This window comes from Xiphophorus maculatus, chromosome 6, assembly GCF_002775205.1.
Source record: "Xiphophorus maculatus strain JP 163 A chromosome 6, X_maculatus-5.0-male, whole genome shotgun sequence".
Classification (NCBI taxonomy): Eukaryota; Metazoa; Chordata; class Actinopteri; order Cyprinodontiformes; family Poeciliidae; genus Xiphophorus; species Xiphophorus maculatus.
Genome location: NC_036448.1, coordinates 13978077 through 13995387, shown reverse-complemented (window position 1 = coordinate 13995387; position 17311 = coordinate 13978077). Strand labels below are relative to the sequence as shown.

Below are 17311 nucleotides of genomic sequence, written 5' to 3'. Positions count from 1 at the left end.
TTTAAAATAATAAAGTATATTTTACTCAAACGATTGTATCCATGGCAAAATCCAATGGATCAATGCCCAATAAATGACCAACACATGGCAGTACACATGTAACACTGACTTTGTAAATGCAGGCTTCTGCTTGCTCAGCGTAACCCACAGTAACACTTAAATCACTGCAGTGATCGGTGCACAACCTGCTCCCCAGAGACTAACAGGCCTTTACGCTCGCCCCGCTCCACAAGCTGCAGAGTAGCTGAACATCAGCCTTAGGGAACCCAAATGAAAGGAACCTGAACAGAAAGGTATTCAGTCACATCTCGACTGATTCTTCCAGTAAAATCCATGGCATTCCATTGATCGAACTTTCTTCCCATCAGGATCGGGTCCATTTTTCCCTCGGTTTCACCCAGACGCCACCAGTTGGGTTATCCATCACATACACCAGTCCCTCTGTGTCACAACGACTCAGAGGCCAGGAGTGGGCTGAAGATTTTTCCATGGTCTGGGCAGAATGATGTAGGCATCTAACCGGAGAGGGCACCTTCCTCTGAATGTGGACAACAGAGGATGGAGTAGGATCCATTTTCAGGCTCATGTCTTCTGGACAACAGCGGTGGAAAATAACGCGGGCTTCAACAGAGGATTTGGATTCGTGTTGTCCCATGCTGGTTGAAAACTCAAGTGACTTACTGACAGCTCCCAAAATGAAGTAAATGTTATTCTTTCTTTTCCTCTGTAGTAAATACCCTTCTGTTCTTTCGCTTATATTTGCTAAGTACACACGGCAAAGTAAAGTGTTCCGGTAACACTGAAGTGTGGCACATTTGCTTATAGGGCTGTTAAGACACCAATGTGGGGGCGTGGGCAGTGCAATAAGCTCATGTTCAAGCTATATTAAGGCAGTCCACCTGCTGCACGCCGTCTCCGACCTTGAGTCAGAGGTGCCACCAGGGGGGACAATGTCCACGCCTATAAATATAAAAAGGCTTGTTCCAGTTTTTTGGGGTTTTTTTTCATGGTACAGTGACCTGCGAAAGTATTCACCTCCTTTAAATTGTTCTGTGTTTTGCTACCGATCAACCTGGAATTAAAATGGAATATTTTACGGTGTGCATAATTTCATTTACACAAAAACTACAACTTTGAACATTCCATTTTCTTCTTTTTTGAGTTTGCTTCTTTTGATGCGTCACTCTAAGATTGTTAGCGCTGTCTTCCCATTTGGGCCCCCTTTACAAAACTTAGTGAGGTGCTTGAAGAGGAATAAGGAGTTGTGTACTCTCCCTTTCAGGGCGAGTTAACTTGCAGGGATGACATTGAGAAGAAGCTATTTCTGGCCTGACGGGAGCATAGCTGGTGCGGTCCGACAAGATCATGTGTTTCCCAGCTTTAGCTCACCAGTAGTGACTCATGTAGTAGCCACAGTAAACTGACTGATTTACAACAATGTGTTTATTTAGACACAGCGTCCTTGTTATGAGCACACAGCTTATTCAAATTCCAGAACAGGTGATGAAAAAAGCACAACAGGATGCCTTTATGTGATGACAACTGCTTATGTTTTCATGTTCTGTGCTCTTGAGCAAAATATTTAGAACTAACAGGTTCTAAATACCTGTTATCTTACACATGCTTTTATCTTGCCACGTGCGAGATAAAAACACTTATACTAACATCGATATGTAAAGTTCTAGAAATTATTTTTCTGGCTTCTGGTATTATAGAATTGCTAAAAGATGAATATTTTATATGAATTAGCATGGTTTAAATACTCAGAACTCAAACTTCTCAGAGTAAAATGTTTTTATTGTAAACTTCTACTGAGGTACAGGACAGAGATTAAACATACAGTATGCAGATCTTGTCGATCTGCCAGAGACATCCAAAAACTCAATAAATAAGGCATCAGGTAACCACCTGTTTAATAAAAAAAAAAAAGTTTTTATGGTTGCTCTCAGATGATAACATAGTCATGGTCTACAGTGGTAATAGTAGGAATTGAAAGCAGTAGCAAATCAAGTGTGGCTTACTGGAACTTTCTCTGACATGTCGCTGCTGCCCGTGAAGTCAGCTGTATTGCTTTGAGAGTATATCCGCTTCATTACCAGCAGCCTTCCCTTTATAGGCAAGGAGTTCACGATGAATCATCATCTCATTTGTTTCACCACCCAAAGTCTTGTGTGCTCATCTGGTCAAAAACAGCGCGCTATGACAAACACTTTAAGTACAGTACTTTGTTCATTAACATTGCGATGCTGCAGATGGTGAAAACATTGAAAAGATGTAGATTTCAGATACTGAATCAGGTTTTACAAACATAAAAACCTTTTAATATTACTAAGGGTACTGTTACTATTGGCTGATATGTCCAAACAACCATTAAAAATTGTGAGCACTCTGAAAAACTACTTTGTTTTCCCAGCTTTTATGTGCATGTTTAACAAATGAACTAGGCATTCTGGCCATAATTTCTCTTTGAGTGCCGCCCACCTTCTGCAGACTTGAAAGAGTTAAAACAATCCAAATGGGGGAAAAAAAAAAGAAGTTATTTTTGTGAAATTAGATTTCAGTAGGGGTCATTCTGCAAAGGAAAAGGAGAAAGAAAATTGATGGAAACCTTTTAAACAACTCCATCAAAGCCTGTTCACAGAAAAAAAAACCCATTTACATCGATGATCTCAGCTTTGCAAAGGCTATTTAGCGATCACTTCCAGGAAAATCAGTAACAAACATTAGCGAAAAACAACAGCCCAAATGTGCATCAGCTGACACAAAACAACCAACGTTTTAATTTTTTTATTTATTTTTTTTTGCTGTGACAAAACTAACAGTCAGGATCATCAAGAACTTATGCCATGCTGTTATTTATCCAGCCTTGAATGTACGTGTATCTAAAGAATGCATTTGACATGGGTCTGAACAGATAGAAATGTAGTGTATTTTGTAAAAAATCAGGATGTGTTACACCTATGTACTATGTGTGGGAGGGCTGTGTGTGTGTGTGTGTTTGTGTGTGTGTGTGTGGGTGTGGGTGTGTGTGTGTGTGGTTTGAGGCAGCCCCACTTTGTATAATCACTGTTTCCTTTTAAATTCAGTTTTTCTTGACTCCCTGAGAATGGAAGCACACTTCGCTTTAGGGACCACAAGTGTCATAAAGTGGTCAAATGATTATTAGCCGAAACAATTAGAGCAGCTGGAGTCACTTGAAGCACTCAGCTGAGGTAATCAAATCTTCTTCAGCCTAGATAGAGTGTCTGCATATTGAAGGTTGAAATGTTCTTATAAGGTCATTGCTGCAATAATTCCACAGCATCTCAAAGCTGAAAGTCTGTAGTGCCACAGAATGTTATGATATATGTGGAAAATTGATGGTTTACCTGAAGATCAGGATTTGTCTTTTCCATTCAGACATTCAGATGCAGGAAGGTGATGCCGGCGCGTTATTTGTTTGTGTGTCTTCATATGACTTTGTAACACAAACCCAACAAACAATAGTATGATTGTTGTATGGATTTGGTGAAATCTTAGATTACACATAAGGATAAAAAAAACCCTAAGATTATTAAAAATAATCAACTGCAAATTCTATTTTGTTTGAAAAAAAAAACAATTAGCTATTTAATTTTTCATTTCAGAATTTGCAATAAAGAGGCTTCCCTTTTATCATTTACACTTGCTTTTGACTACTTTTTGGAAGACAGCTTACAGATGTAGAAACATGTGCTTCTTAAGAGCTCGATGAGTAAAGGACCTCCAAAGTCACAGCAGGAGCACTGTGTTGTCTGCCGCCCTACTGGTCGTGTCGACAGCTTATTTATAGAATCCATGCAGTTCAGCATGCATTAATGCTGAATGCATGCTAAGGGCGAGACTGTCAACACTAAACAGGAACCATTCAAGTATGCAGGGGGTAAGTTTTGTACACTCAAAGGTTAGATCTGTGCACAGCAATGCTTCAAGTTAATTAAGTATATTGGATCTTCTGCAGCCTTGTTGTTTAATATGACAAACTGCTTCTGTTCAATAAGAAAGATTAGATACATACAATTCAGAGCAACATCATATTACCACAAGCCTGTGGTTTTGCATTTACAGCTTTAGCACCTTCCTATAGTAACACAGTTTTTCCTTAAAGCATCCCGTAAAAAGCTTCCAGTGGAGTTGTACTGTCCGTGTGCAATTTATAGTAAACAGAAGTAAAGCAGTCACAGTCTGGTATGTGCTGGTTAAGAGAAAATCCCCTGTGTCTGTAGTAGTTCTGTACTTACTATGCACTTATATTTTGTCTTTTTTCCAAGAATTGATCAATCATACAAAGGTTAGTTACAGTATGTTTAAATGTCCTTTTCTGAATAAATTGACAATTGAAAAACATAGCTTTGTTTTTACATGAGGAAATTTATGTGCCGACTTGTTATAAGTACACACCTCAGCTTTCCTGTAACCTTCCTGCTGCATCCAGACGAGGGGTAAAAAAAATCCTTCTGATCACAGTGTGAGCTCCCCAGACCTACACACCGGCCTTGCTACTGCCCCCAGCTCCACTTTTAAACTTTACCACCATGACTGTGATGTTGTCGGGGCAACCGCGGTAGAACGACTGGAGGACGATGCTCTTGGCACCGAAGTGAGGCTCGTCCAGGCGCTCGCGGACGAAGCGCACTGCCTCCTCATTACTGAAGGCGTCCCAAAGACCGTCAGATGCTAGGATCATAAACTCAGGCTGTAGTTTGTCCAGGTCAAAGGTCATTATATCTGGGTCGGGAATGACCACGTTGAGGTTCTTGAGAGGGTAGTCCCCCAAGGAGCGAGACATGGCCAGGATTCCCTGAACTCGCCAGGATCCATTAAAACTGATGAAGCCTCCTGCAAGTAAACATTAATACAAAGTTATTTCAGAAAAAATGTCTACTTCTGTTATAAAAAAGCTATTAAAACAAATTGTTATGTTGTGATTATGACCACTAAAAGGCTTATATGGTATAGCTGTTTTGCAACAAATGAAAATAATAATAAAGAAATACCATTTGAGCAAAAGTTTAAGTACTTTGTAAAAACAAGTCTAGTGAGGTAAAATGGGGTAAACTGATATCTAGACTTGGGTTAAAGTGGGCAAACGTTGTTAAAAAAAACCTGAACTATTTTACAGATTTACCATAGAGATTCCTAAACAACCTAATAAATTAGAAAAAAAATGGAAAAGACTTGAATAGAAATATAGAAGCCAGCAGTGTATCACATAGTCAATATGCAGAATTTGCAGAGATATCAGTGTGTAGATTTTTTTATTTTTTTTTCCTGATGCAGTATATTTTAACAGAATGCTATTTTGGATTTCCCCTATAGATGGCAACAAAGAACACTAAAGTCACAGCGAAGGGTGTTGCAGTAGATTATGTTGGATGCACTGCAGTACTGCCTCAGCATCTACCTGCTCTCTTGATCCTCTTGCGCTCTTTCAGCTGATATGGCTTGTGGTCGTGCGACAGCGCAACGGCATTCCCGTCTTTGTCACACAACACTCCACGAGAGTCTCCGACGTTGGCCACAGTGAGCTCTCTGTCTGACAACAGAGCCATCAGGCATGTTGTACCTGAATGAGAAGTTCGAAGGGAACAACAGAAACCAGAACATGTTTAAAATCCCATCATAAAAAATTCAAATATTTAAAATTTACTCAATATCTTGTTTTAATTACTACATAATTGAAAAATATTGTTGCTAAGAGTAAATGTTGTATTTTCTTTTCACAAAAAGTGTATTTGCATCTTTTCACGAAACTTCCCCTACAGGGTAAGTTTAGGATGATGTAGAACAGATTCTTTTTATTTTTTTTTATCAGAGATTGTTCTAGATCACATTGAGAGTATGTGACATAAATTATTGCGCCAAAAGTTGATTATAGTTTATCACAGTTTCTCCCTTCATTGGGCTGCTGCGGTTCACGTTAATTTATCCCCCTCCCTCTGGCCGCCCGCCTCCCCCTCTCGACCTGCTTCATCATGGTTGGCGGAGAGCTTGTCCAGCATCTCCCGATCCACAGTCAGGATGCGCTGCTCAAGAATGCTGGCGTAAGAGACAGCGCTCTCCCTCTTCTCCCTCTCCAAGGCCTGCAGCTGCTGCCTCAGAGACTCAGGCAGGTGGGCCTTGGCATAATCAGCTGCAGCCTGCGGCAGACAGGAAGCCAAAGGAACACAAACAGACCCACAGTGGCGATTAGAGAGATACGACAAGAAAGTGGAGGCACAGAGCAGAGTTGTGCTTTGCGTGGATGCCGTCGGTGAGCTCAGAAATGCCATGAATGTGATGGAAATTTGCACAAAGAGAACAAGGTTTGCTTTACTTTGACTGGATTTTGCCAGATTTTATTAGAACTTTATTATAAGCTGATCTGACATGTTTTTCTATGAGTCTTTTGAATAATTTTTCCGTATGCCATTAAGCTGCATTGAGCAGGCAGCTAGTCTGAGCTGAATCATTGAACAGCCTCCTCATCCTTCACAAACATCTACTTACTTGCTTCTTCCCTCGGTTTTCCTGCTAAAATTTTCTTTAGACCAAAAAGTACAATTAACCATCTGAATTCCTTTCTTTATAGAGTCCATGTTTCTTACACCTTAAAAACGGATAATTAAAATAATTTCACATTATTCATGGTGTTGCTTTCTGATGTAGCGATGTGCTTAAACAGTTTCCAGCAAATATGACCTTTCATGCAAAGTTTTCTTTGAATTTCTATTTTCAGCAGTGAAGCTTCTCTTGGCAGTGACTTGACTGCGCGCAGCACAAAGACAGCCACAATGCTGCAGCGAAGTTACAGTGCTAACGATCGCAACACCCTCTCTTCAGTTTTTTTGGTCAGTTTGTCATCCTGCAGAATGTGAAATTGCAAATCCGCTGCAGCAAAGGTGTGTGAACCAGAGGAGAGGTATTAGCCCGAGATTATGAAATTGTAGATAAAAACTAAATCCTACTTAACATGGGAGAAACACCGTCACTTTTCTGCCCCTCCCCTCACCTCCCGCTCTGCTGAAAGAGTACTTGCGCATTATTTAATTGGATAGAGTGGTACTCTTTGAGACTGGATGAGGAAAAGAGCTTTAAGTGCAGTTTTCCATTTGCAGCAAACGGCAAAAAAACGGCAGGATTAATGCAGTTGCAAACCTTTTTAATAGCCAAAAGATTTTACTGCTGGTGCATTTAATTAGTGAATGTAAAATATGGGAGCCGTGGTATTAAAAGTGGACTGATGTGTAGCCTGGGTTTCTTGCTGACATCACTGTTATATCAAAATGGCTTTGCTCCTCTCTCAGCCTATGGCTATAAACTTGAATTTGATAGAGCAAAGTTGTAAATGTGTGTGTGTGTGTGTGTGTGTGTGTGTTTCCACAACATCAGTTCTGTAAATCAAGCTTTGAAAGCAGCAGCAGCTAGTGCTGACTTTCATTTTCAGGGGCACAACTCATGATTCAATGAATACAGCAGGGAGGGGAAAACACAGACGTGTCTAAAATTTTTCTTTGTGTTTTCAGGGACACAACACACTGATCTATTTCTCCTCATATGGCTCTGCAGGAGCATCACTTCGTTCAATATAGTTTCTATGCATTCACAACTGATTCCAAAGCAGGAAACTGTCTTGACGCTTAAGAGGAGATGAGTGGAAAAATATATGGAAAAATGGGTAAACAACTATATGCATTTGTTGTCTAATGTACATTAAACAACAAAAAGTAACTTGACATAAAACAATAGCCGGTGCTGTGAGATAATGCCATTGAGGGGGTGCGGATGTTGTTCTTATCAGACTGACAAGAACAACAAATATTAGTTTATTGGAATAAAATAAAGAAGTCCAAATGAGCAAATACCAACTACACTGTGTCTGTTGCCACAGCATGTAGGACGGGCGCATCTGACATTTCTTATAAACCAGACAAAAGACCATAAAAGTGCTAATTTTCCAAGATTTAAACTTAAATAGCCATTAAAAGTAAAGTTTTTTTTCTTTTAAACATGTAAGCAATTGGCCAGTGACCAGAAATGGAAACTTTGAGCTTGACATCAGCAGTTCCTCTGGTTTGTCTAAGGAAAAATAGCACTAAATTTTGTCACTGAAATAACACTAACAACAGTACATTTTTTCTTGAGTTATTTTTTTTCCAGAAATATCAAAATCCCATACACTCATAGGATTCATTGTTCAGAGAAGTCTCAAACTACACACTCTCAGTGACAGATGGCGTCTGAAACCAGGAGTCTTCAGGCACAGCATGAGAAAATACTGACCCTTGACAGTGGAGGGAGTGAATTGAGGGACAAAAAGCACACACACACACACACACCCACACACCCACACACACACACACACACACACACACACACACACACACACACACACACACACACACACAGCACACAAAGCTCATTGTTACAACCCTCAAGTCAACTCCCTGAGAGGCACAGCCATTGTTAGGGCGTTAATGCAAGAAAATACAAACAAGGAATAAAAAAAGTGAAAAAAAAATGACTGTTTAGTTTGAAAAGTTTATGAAAATCCAAATAGTCAAAGCAAATTATTTTTGGTTAAAACTTTATAATTCATAATTTTTCCCCCTTACATGAGGAAAAGTTTCCCTCCTCGCATGAAAAGTGTAGTTTTCCCTGGCAGAAACTATAGGGTTTGGTCACATTTGTCTTCATTGATTCAGATCGATTTTAAACTGGAAACAAACGCAACATCCACCGCATCTAAACTCGATGCAGCAGCTGTAGTGAAACGGGGCTGCCATACGGTACCTCTCCCCCGTGACCGTCGAATATCCCGAATATAGACGGGTGGCTCTTGTTGGTGATGTCGGTGAGCACCTCGAACCGGTCCTCCATGTGATCCCTCCTGCCCTGTATGGAGTACACGGCTACGTTGTTGTTCTTGAACGCCCACGTCTTGGAGAACTCCGCATCCAGGACGCTGAGGCCTCCGAAGCGGTCGTTCTGCATCATCTCCGCCACTTTCCCCTTCACCATCTTCACGGCGTCCCGGCTGGACTTGACGATGGTTTTCACCTCGTCGGTGTGAAAGAAGTAGCTCCACAGCGCCAGACTGATGCACAGAAGGAACAACGTCTCCGGCCTGAGAAGAAAATAGCGCATGATCCGACCCAAAAGAGACAGGAGCGTCATTGTGTCTCCTATCATCACACGCAACCGAGCTGCAGTCTGACTACCCCCCTCCTCTTTTGGCACGGTTCACTCCATCCGCTTCGAGGAGCTGTGAAGAGATCGATTTGCTATCACAATGACGGACAAAAACGGAATTTAGGCTCTGAAAAAGCTCCTCCGTGGGCTGGTTTGTCCAGCGACTCCCAAGCGCATTCGCGCACTAATCGGGCGGAGAACCAACAGGCCACACTGCCGGTGACTCTGACCGATGTCTTGGTCTTATCCTCGGCCCCCTGAACAGCTGCAAGGGAGCTGAGCAGATCTCCCACATCCCATCGCTCAATGGCCGAGTTTTTGGGTCAGACGCACATCGGAGAGCGACGTTAGAGTCTCAGTGCTGTGACTTGGAGGTGTCCTCTTTTCCCGCCTTTGACCCCTTTTCTTAAACGTGTATTTAGCCTCCGTATTAGTATGATTTTTTTTTCACACTACACGCCTCATTTCTTGAGAATTGTCACAAGAAACGGGAGACGACGGGGACGCAGCCGGAAGTGGATTGCTTGTCTTAATAAAGCTAAACACGCGACAGAGAAACAATAAGGTGTGGACGAAGCTTGCACAGAGAAGCCTTTATTCTGAAAAGACAAAGCGGAAGGGGTTTCTACAATGAACAAAGTGACCCTAAAGTCCGCTGACAAGTGTGCGCAGCTGCGTACTCGAGCGCAACACTGGACAAATAGCACACACCACGGCTTTAAAATACTGTAACGTCATCCCGCAAGTTAGACATCAGAACCAACCACAACTCATCTAAAATATTCCGCTATATATCATAGCATGTATTTACCGTTCGCTACAATGAGCAACTGAATTTGTTAATGAGACAGAACAGTTATAATTCTCACTACAGAAAAAAAACGCCATATTTCACATAATACTCTAAATTGGTTAAAGAGTATTATATATATATATATATATATATATATATATATATATATATATATATATATATATATATATATATATATATATATATATATACAGTACATAAAATAATATGTAAAAAAAAAACATATCTATGAGAATTACACTATTAGGGGTCCATAGACACATTGTTTACAGTATTGGTTATAAGTTACTACAGTGGGTTAAAATAAACTTATTTTAACTTAATTAATTTTTTGCTACTTGTAGCTATGTCATTCACTGTTTTAACAAGAAAAACAACATGCACCAAAAACTGCATGCCATAAATGTCACAACAAGCTTTTATTTCTTATGTCCCCGAGAACCAACAGTTTTGTTTTTTTTAATTAAATACAATGTGCCTAACATACAAATAATTGGGCCATTAAAGGGAAGCATATCTCATATGGCAGAGACAGATTTAGCTAAAGCTGCTTTTGGTGCTCTGCACAGATTTGTTATATGCATGGGAATTTCAACTTACATTTGATTTGTTCAACATATTGAAAAGAAGGTTGGAATCTATACCACTTCTCAGAATTCCTGCTGCAGAAATGAAGGATATTATGACATGGGGACTCTAAATGCCTTTACTTATTTGGCAATGGCTTTCATAGTGCAATGTTTGAGGAATCAGAAATTCCAGTTTCAAGGTTTTCAAGCATAAACTTGCCCATAACCTCCATGCTCTAACATTCAGTCAGATTGCAGCCAAGATTAAACTCATGCAGCATAGACAGAAAAATAAACAACGTTCTTTCAGCTTGTCAGGGCAATAATGAAATACCTAAGATTTCATTATTGCCTTGTTCCCACATTTGAATGGACCAGCCAAAGTCCAGTGTCTAGGAAATAGCACCAAGACCAAAGATCCATTCAGTCTAACTAAGCTTGAGTATAGCTAATACTTAGGGGTAAATCTTAACCTTAAATCTGTTTTAGATTTGCATAGAAGCTGAATAGCACATTGATGGAAAGAGCAAACCTCAAAAGGCGTTTGAAGAGATTTGAGTGTAGAAGCTTGACATTAATGTCAGATATTCTGACACACTGAGATCAGTTAATCAGTGTTAAATTTCCATTATGCTTCTCTGGTTTTCTGGGCTGATCTTTAGGTGTGCTTGATCAAGGAAGTAAATGGTTGGCTCAGGGTTTCCTTGCCACCTGTTTCAAGACATTGATCCTCCTCCCACAGGGTGTACAGTGATCCATTGATCTGCTTTGAAGAACTGCCAGACGGTGTGATCACTACCCTGTACACTTAGTTTGTTATGAAATGCCTTTTCCTGCGAACTGTGTTTGAACTTGTACAGCTAAACAAAATGCGTAATGCTAACAGAACCTTTTGTAAAATTGCATGTCTTCCTGTTTTCAGAAAAGCAAATGTGCATAAATAACTCTTTAATAGTTGATGTAGTCTTGGGGGACAGTATTCATATCCCATTTGCAAAGAAGAAAGTCCTTCTTTGTACACAACCTGCTTTGTTTCGTATCCATCCAAGAGTCACATAATCTGTCCAGTCCAGCCCACCTACGATTTGATAACCCTCTGTGTTTTGTTCTTTTATTGGTGTGAAGGTGCCGAAGTTAGGCTACGTGAGCAATAAAAGGGGGGCTGTATACACCACGAGTACCTGCTTGGTTGGGATGGAGTGAAGAATCATCACAGTCTACATAACCAGGTAAATATATATTTTGCTTCTGGATGCTTTTCCTTGCTACAGAGCTTATTTCCAGAAAAATCTTGAAATTAAACTTTAAAATAATCTTGCATTTATCACTTTAAAATATTGTTATTTTCCAACACAGATGTTGAAAGGAGAGGGCTATTCAGATTCCTAGCTGAAATGGCACTGTGGTTAGAAAATATGAAGAATTACACATTTTGATATCAGCAATATACTTAAGAAAGTTTTGAGCTATAAATCTTTAACACGTTATGAACTACATTTCCCGTTATTTACACTTCTTGATTGGGAAAATGTTTCCTTTTTGTCATGTCAAGTGTAGTTTATTTGTATTTGTATCAGCAATAAGGCAATTCAAATTGCTTTGCATGATAAAAGTTTGTAAAGCATGTTTTTTGTGACAAATACACAAACAGACAGAAAATATTACATATGGAATATTACTTGTGAAATTTTAATGTATCAATAGTGTTTCCTGCAAAGGTAATCTTCCAGGTTAGTGACATCAGTGCACCCACATTCTATCACAAACTCTTGCTGTTGTATCTGTTACTGACAAACGCCTCAACCATTCCCCATTTCATTAAAAGCAGACTGCTGTTTTACTTTGAACTGAAATGGCTGCTGCACAGAGAATTTCAGAGTTTCTGTTCAATATAGGACTTCTGTCTTTTTTTATTTCAGTTCCACAATACAATTGTAGAAACAACAGCACCGTGTTGACTGGCAGGCTTTTGCCAAAGTGCGTCTGTAACCTGAAAGGAGAACGGAAGTTAAAATTGCATGACGGTTTCTAATGTCCGTGTTCATTGGAGTGACCTTGGAATTTGACAGTGGTTGCTGGTCTTTGGGATTTTATCACATGCTTTCTAAATCTTTTTCAAGTTTTTAAGATCTGCATGCTGAAGGTCACCTGAAATCTTTGTGGTTTTGCTTCAAAAGAAAAAATAAATACTCTATTCAAATTTCATGAGTGCAGGGGACATAAAAATATGTGGAGAAAAAGGTGCTTACCACATGGTGGTGGCAGCATTATGTTTCTTCAGCAGGGAAAGATGAACGGGTAAGAGTTTATTGAAAGTTGGATGGAAATAAACACAGGTACTTTACCGTAGAAAACTTGAGAGAAGCTGCCACAGCTTCGAGTCTTGGTTGTTTGTTAGCTTTCTACCAAGACAAAAACCCTACAGCAGGCTACAATAAATGGCTTAGATCAAATCAGATTGCTATGTTATGATAGTCCAGTTAAAGTCCAGACTTAGGGTCAGTTCAGAAGCACACACAAGAACACAATACAGACCAGAGATTAATTTACAAAAATCAAAATAGGAAAGCCCTCTATCATTATTCTTCCACTTCACAATTTTGTCCTATTTTGTGTTTGACTAACCTGCTACATCATACTGCAGTACTTTGACATCATTAGCTCAAGTATGACAAGATGTGAATTTTTGTATTGCATTGTCCATTTATGCCAAGAGTAACGGTTTGGAACAATAAGGAAAATTGGAACCTTTGGAAAATTTACACATGTTGTCAAAATGAGTCAAAATAAACTGCATGGGATGCAGCTATTCAAAGCCCATTTTGAAATTTTGAATGTTGTTTTTCATTTGAACGAGAAGATTCAACTCCACCTCTACCTACATCGTCAACAGAAATGACTTTTTGACTGGCTTTCGAAAACGATGCTGCTCTTCTGAAAACAGCCATTTTTGTTTTGCGAATCTTTGAAATAAACAACCAGTAACCCATCTTCTAACTTCCACCTGATCATTCAGCATGCCATCCGCTGATCTCATCCTGGTGACCACCGTCTTTATGGCCTTCATTATTACGCTCACGTCTGGTGGCAGGACCACGCACTGGCCCAAACCTCAGAACACCAACAAGCCTCCTCAAACTGGGACCAGTGGTTTCGGTGGGGGATTAAGGTCTGGACAGATTGCTACAAAAAACCCATCTCCCTCCAGCAGCCTGCACACAGAAGAAACAACTGGGTTTATGACGGATGGATACTCCCTGTCCCCAACAGAAAGCAACATCTTCAACAGTGAGGCTTACCCAACTGAGTACCTCACTGATGCAATCCTCCCCCCTGGAAATGCCCCTGGAAATTATACATTTGACTACAATGAATGCTTCTTCAATGTTTGTGAGTGCTGTCCACCAGAGAAAGGTCCCGAAGGTCCGACTGGCGAAAAGGGGTCACCGGGGGAAAGGGGCCCTCCAGGTAAGATTGGATCTTTGTTTTCCTTAGAATAAAATTTTGGAGGCCAAACTTACGTCATTTATCCTCTTATTTTTAGGGTTACCAGGAGAAAAGGGAGAAATTGGACCCCCGGGTTCTCCGGGACCAGCTGGGTTACCTGGGCTCAGTGGATTAAACGGAGAGAAAGGTTCAACAAGAATGAAAAGAAAGATACTTGTTGACGCTCTATTTTTGCTGTCTGCTTGCCACAAAAAGTTCTCTTTTTGACATTGGCTTTCTTGTTTGTTTGTTTTTTTTTTTGTTTGTTTGTTTTGTTTTTTTCACCAAAACTACCACAGGTGGAAAAGGAGATCAAGGGCCAAACGGTTTACCGGGCTCCCCTGGAGTCCCAGGGAAACCTGGAGAAAAAGGTTTGTAGCTTCTTTCAAAAACTCGATTTGGATCACCTGTCAAAACACGACAATGTTTTTCTCTGCAGATATATTTCTAATATATGCCTTGGAGGCTGCTGACATGGAATTGGCATCACGTTAGTAAAAATTCAAGAAACATAAAATATACAAAGAAATGAACACATACAGTATGTCTGTAAATTATATGTAGTAAAAAAAAAAGAATGACACAGACAGTTAGCACTTTAATAGGTGATTAGGAAAGCTCAGTATCATTATTCTTCCACTTCACATATTTTGCACTATGCAAGTTAAATCAGAAGATTAGAATAACCTTTGTTTACAAGACTGACTTCTCAGTTGTAAATGTGATCCTATCTTTCACACAAACTGTCTGGAGATCTTAAAAGTTATTAAGGCATCTATGCTCCCTGATTTTCAGGTATTTCCATTGATTTTTTTAAAAATGGATTTAAGTCGGACGACTGGCAGAATTTAGTTTGAAAGAGCAGGGCTGTGTTGAAAGGTTTTTGATATTTTCTATAAATTTTCCTGTAGGCCTGTTTGGATTACCTTCTTCTTCAATGTTTATGATCTATTTCATCATCATAACGTATTACACATCATTTATACAGTGAAGGTTTCTGAATCATGTGTGTGTGTGTAGATAGCTCGGGTTCTTGTCGACATGATGTGAATTTCATGTTAGTAGCACCATTACAGATACATTTTGGAGAAAAACATTGATGTGTTCCCTACTTTTATGCCACAATATTTAAAATTAAAATGAACAAACATACCTTTAAATGGTTAAACTGCATCTCATGATACAAAACCTTTTATAATTTCTCTCCTTTTTTTTTTACATAAACCCTTCACATGCCGTAGGTGATTTGGGCTTCAAAGGAGAGAAAGGTGAAAATGGAATCAATGGGCTGAAAGGAGACGCAGGAGAAAAAGGAGAGCCTGGTCACAATGGAACTATGGGCACCATTGGACCTATGGGTCCTCCAGGGACAGCTGGGACAAAGGGTCAGAAAGGTGAACAGGGACGTTTGGGAGAATGTCTGCTTGGTGAGAGAGGACAGAAAGGTGATCTTGGTGATCCTGGGCCTCCTGGTCCAAAAGGTGAGATGGGTCCTCAAGGAGCAAATGGCAGTGATGGTTCAAAAGGCGAAATGGGGCCAGCAGGAGAGAAGGGAGACACTGGTGCAAGAGGGCCTCCAGGTGCAAGGGGAGTAGCAGGAATGAAGGGGGAGAGGGGAGTTAAAGGTGTACGGGGCCCTCGGGGCCCAAAAGGCGATCCAGGTGAGAGTTTGGAGCCGGTTCGTTCTGCTTTCAGTGTGGGTTTGTTCCCAAGTCGGTCCTTTCCTCCACCCGGACTGCCTGTGAAGTTTGATAAGGTCTATTACAATGAGGAGGGTCACTGGGACCCGGCACTCAACAAGTTCAACGTCACACACTCGGGAGTCTACTTACTCACTTATCACATCACTGTGCGCAACCGGCCCCTGCGGGTTGCCTTGGTGGTTAATGGGGTGCGGAAAGTGAGGACACGAGATTCCCTTTACGGCCAGGACATCGACCAGGCTTCCAACCTTGTCCTGATGCAGCTCAGCGAGGGAGATCAGGTGTGGCTGGAGACCCTGAGAGACTGGAACGGGGTTTACTCCAGCAGCGAGGACGATAGCACCTTCTCTGGCTTCCTGATTTACCCAAACTCAACTACAAAAACAAGCGCTATGAAAAAGATTTGAGTGCAACTTCTAACTTTACAACTTTCTTACGTTAGCTCCTTTTCCAACTGTGGTTTGTAGAGGCTTATCTCTCAGCTTATGTTTCTGTAAAAATGTTGCAGCTTAAAATTCTTTTTTTTTGTCTTAAGAGTTACTCTGATCAAACCAATTACTTTGCATGTTTTACTACACTAGGACACTGAGAGGGGATCATTTTTTTATTTCAAATTTTGTTGGTTGAACTGCATTAAAATTACTCTGCTTGAAAGAACACTTATGTATGGATTTCTGTTTATTAAGAGAGCCAGTACTAATTTCATGAAGGATTTGGGATTTCAGTAAGAAAATCCCATCAATTCTTCAGACCTTAAATTACCCCAAGTAACCACTAGAGGGCATAATATGCTCATATTTGGCAAAAAATCATTACTGGGGACCTTAACGTCGCGTTTTGCATTAGAAGACAGGCAAACAGGTTGTAGAAAGAGACTAAAAACACGATGTGGCTGTAATTTTAATATCTGAATCTAATCACTCGAAAAAATGAAAATTAACTTAGAAAATTAGGAAGCTGTCTGCAAACAGAGAAGGTTAATATTAGCGTTAAACATGATACCAGTCACAGAACTGGATGGAAAACACTCAAAATCTTTTTCTTTCTTTTTTTGGTTTTTTACTTGATTCACAAAGACTTGGTCTGACTCATAATAGTTAAGTTGAATTACCTTGCTATAATTAGAATGGAAATATGAATATTAATAATCCTGGTTTATTCTCTTAGTAACTAATCACATTTAACATGATCAGGACAAATTTCTCATGATTACTGTCAAGCCAACTGATTGTGTGCATGGAGTAGAACAGCCTTCCAATGCTCCTGAAAGACACACCAGAGATTTAGAGCCACTAAAATACATAGTACTGATTACTCATTTTCTCCAGCTTAAAATAATTTAAACATGACATACATACACGTGTGTGTGTGTGTGTGTGTGTGTGTGCGTGCACACGCGCAGGCATGTGTATGTGTGTGTATTGTATTTAATATTGTAAACACAGATACTTATAACACTGACAGTAGTTTTACTCATTATATTTGGGAAACAAAAACTCAAACTTATGGGTTACCAAAAGGAGAAATATGTTGTTACTATGAATCTGTCT

At 40.0% G+C, this 17311-nt stretch overlaps 2 protein-coding genes across 3 annotated transcripts; one reads left to right on the top strand and one right to left on the bottom strand.

The window, feature by feature from the left end:
- Positions 1–1779: 1779 nt before the first annotated feature.
- Positions 1780–9659, bottom strand: LOC102237409 (protein phosphatase 1L). The gene is made up of 4 exons (XM_005795986.2): positions 8791–9659; positions 5984–6158; positions 5423–5584; positions 1780–4857 (listed from the first exon to the last, which is right to left on the bottom strand). Exons 1-4 carry the CDS (start codon positions 9187–9189, stop codon positions 4502–4504), a joined length of 1092 nt encoding a protein of 363 aa, XP_005796043.1. The 5' UTR covers positions 9190–9659; the 3' UTR covers positions 1780–4501.
- An 18-nt stretch (positions 9660–9677) lies between these two features.
- LOC102237152 (inner ear-specific collagen-like) lies at positions 9678–17004 on the top strand. Of its 2 annotated transcripts, none has more exons than XM_023336035.1 (6): positions 9678–9754; positions 11698–11801; positions 13433–14040; positions 14117–14206; positions 14358–14429; positions 15300–17004. In XM_023336035.1, exons 3-6 carry the CDS (start codon positions 13590–13592, stop codon positions 16166–16168), a joined length of 1482 nt encoding a protein of 493 aa, XP_023191803.1. In that variant the 5' UTR covers positions 9678–9754; positions 11698–11801; positions 13433–13589; the 3' UTR covers positions 16169–17004. The 2 variants fall into 2 exon arrangements, with proteins under 2 accessions (XP_023191803.1, XP_005796042.1); XM_005795985.3 differs by having other exon boundaries at positions 13589–14040; positions 15300–17003.
- The last annotated feature ends 307 nt before the right edge of the window (positions 17005–17311 follow it).

Bases quoted from the DNA above. Each gene is read 5' to 3' on its own strand.
- LOC102237409 (XM_005795986.2), bottom strand. From the start codon at position 9,189: ATGATAGGAGACACAATGACGCTCCTGTCTCTTTTGGGTCGGATCATG. The intron at 6,159-8,790 runs GTACCGTATGGC...TGTCTGCCGCAG, and splicing joins TCGACGGTCACGGGGGAGAG to GCTGCAGCTGATTATGCCAA. The intron at 5,585-5,983 runs GTCGAGAGGGGG...CTTCTCATTCAG, and splicing joins CGCCAACCATGATGAAGCAG to GTACAACATGCCTGATGGCT.
- LOC102237152 (XM_023336035.1), top strand. From the start codon at position 13,590: ATGCCATCCGCTGATCTCATCCTGGTGACCACCGTCTTTATGGCCTTC. The intron at 14,041-14,116 runs GTAAGATTGGAT...TCTTATTTTTAG, and splicing joins GGGGGAAAGGGGCCCTCCAG to GGTTACCAGGAGAAAAGGGA. The intron at 14,430-15,299 runs GTTTGTAGCTTC...CACATGCCGTAG, and splicing joins AGGGAAACCTGGAGAAAAAG to GTGATTTGGGCTTCAAAGGA.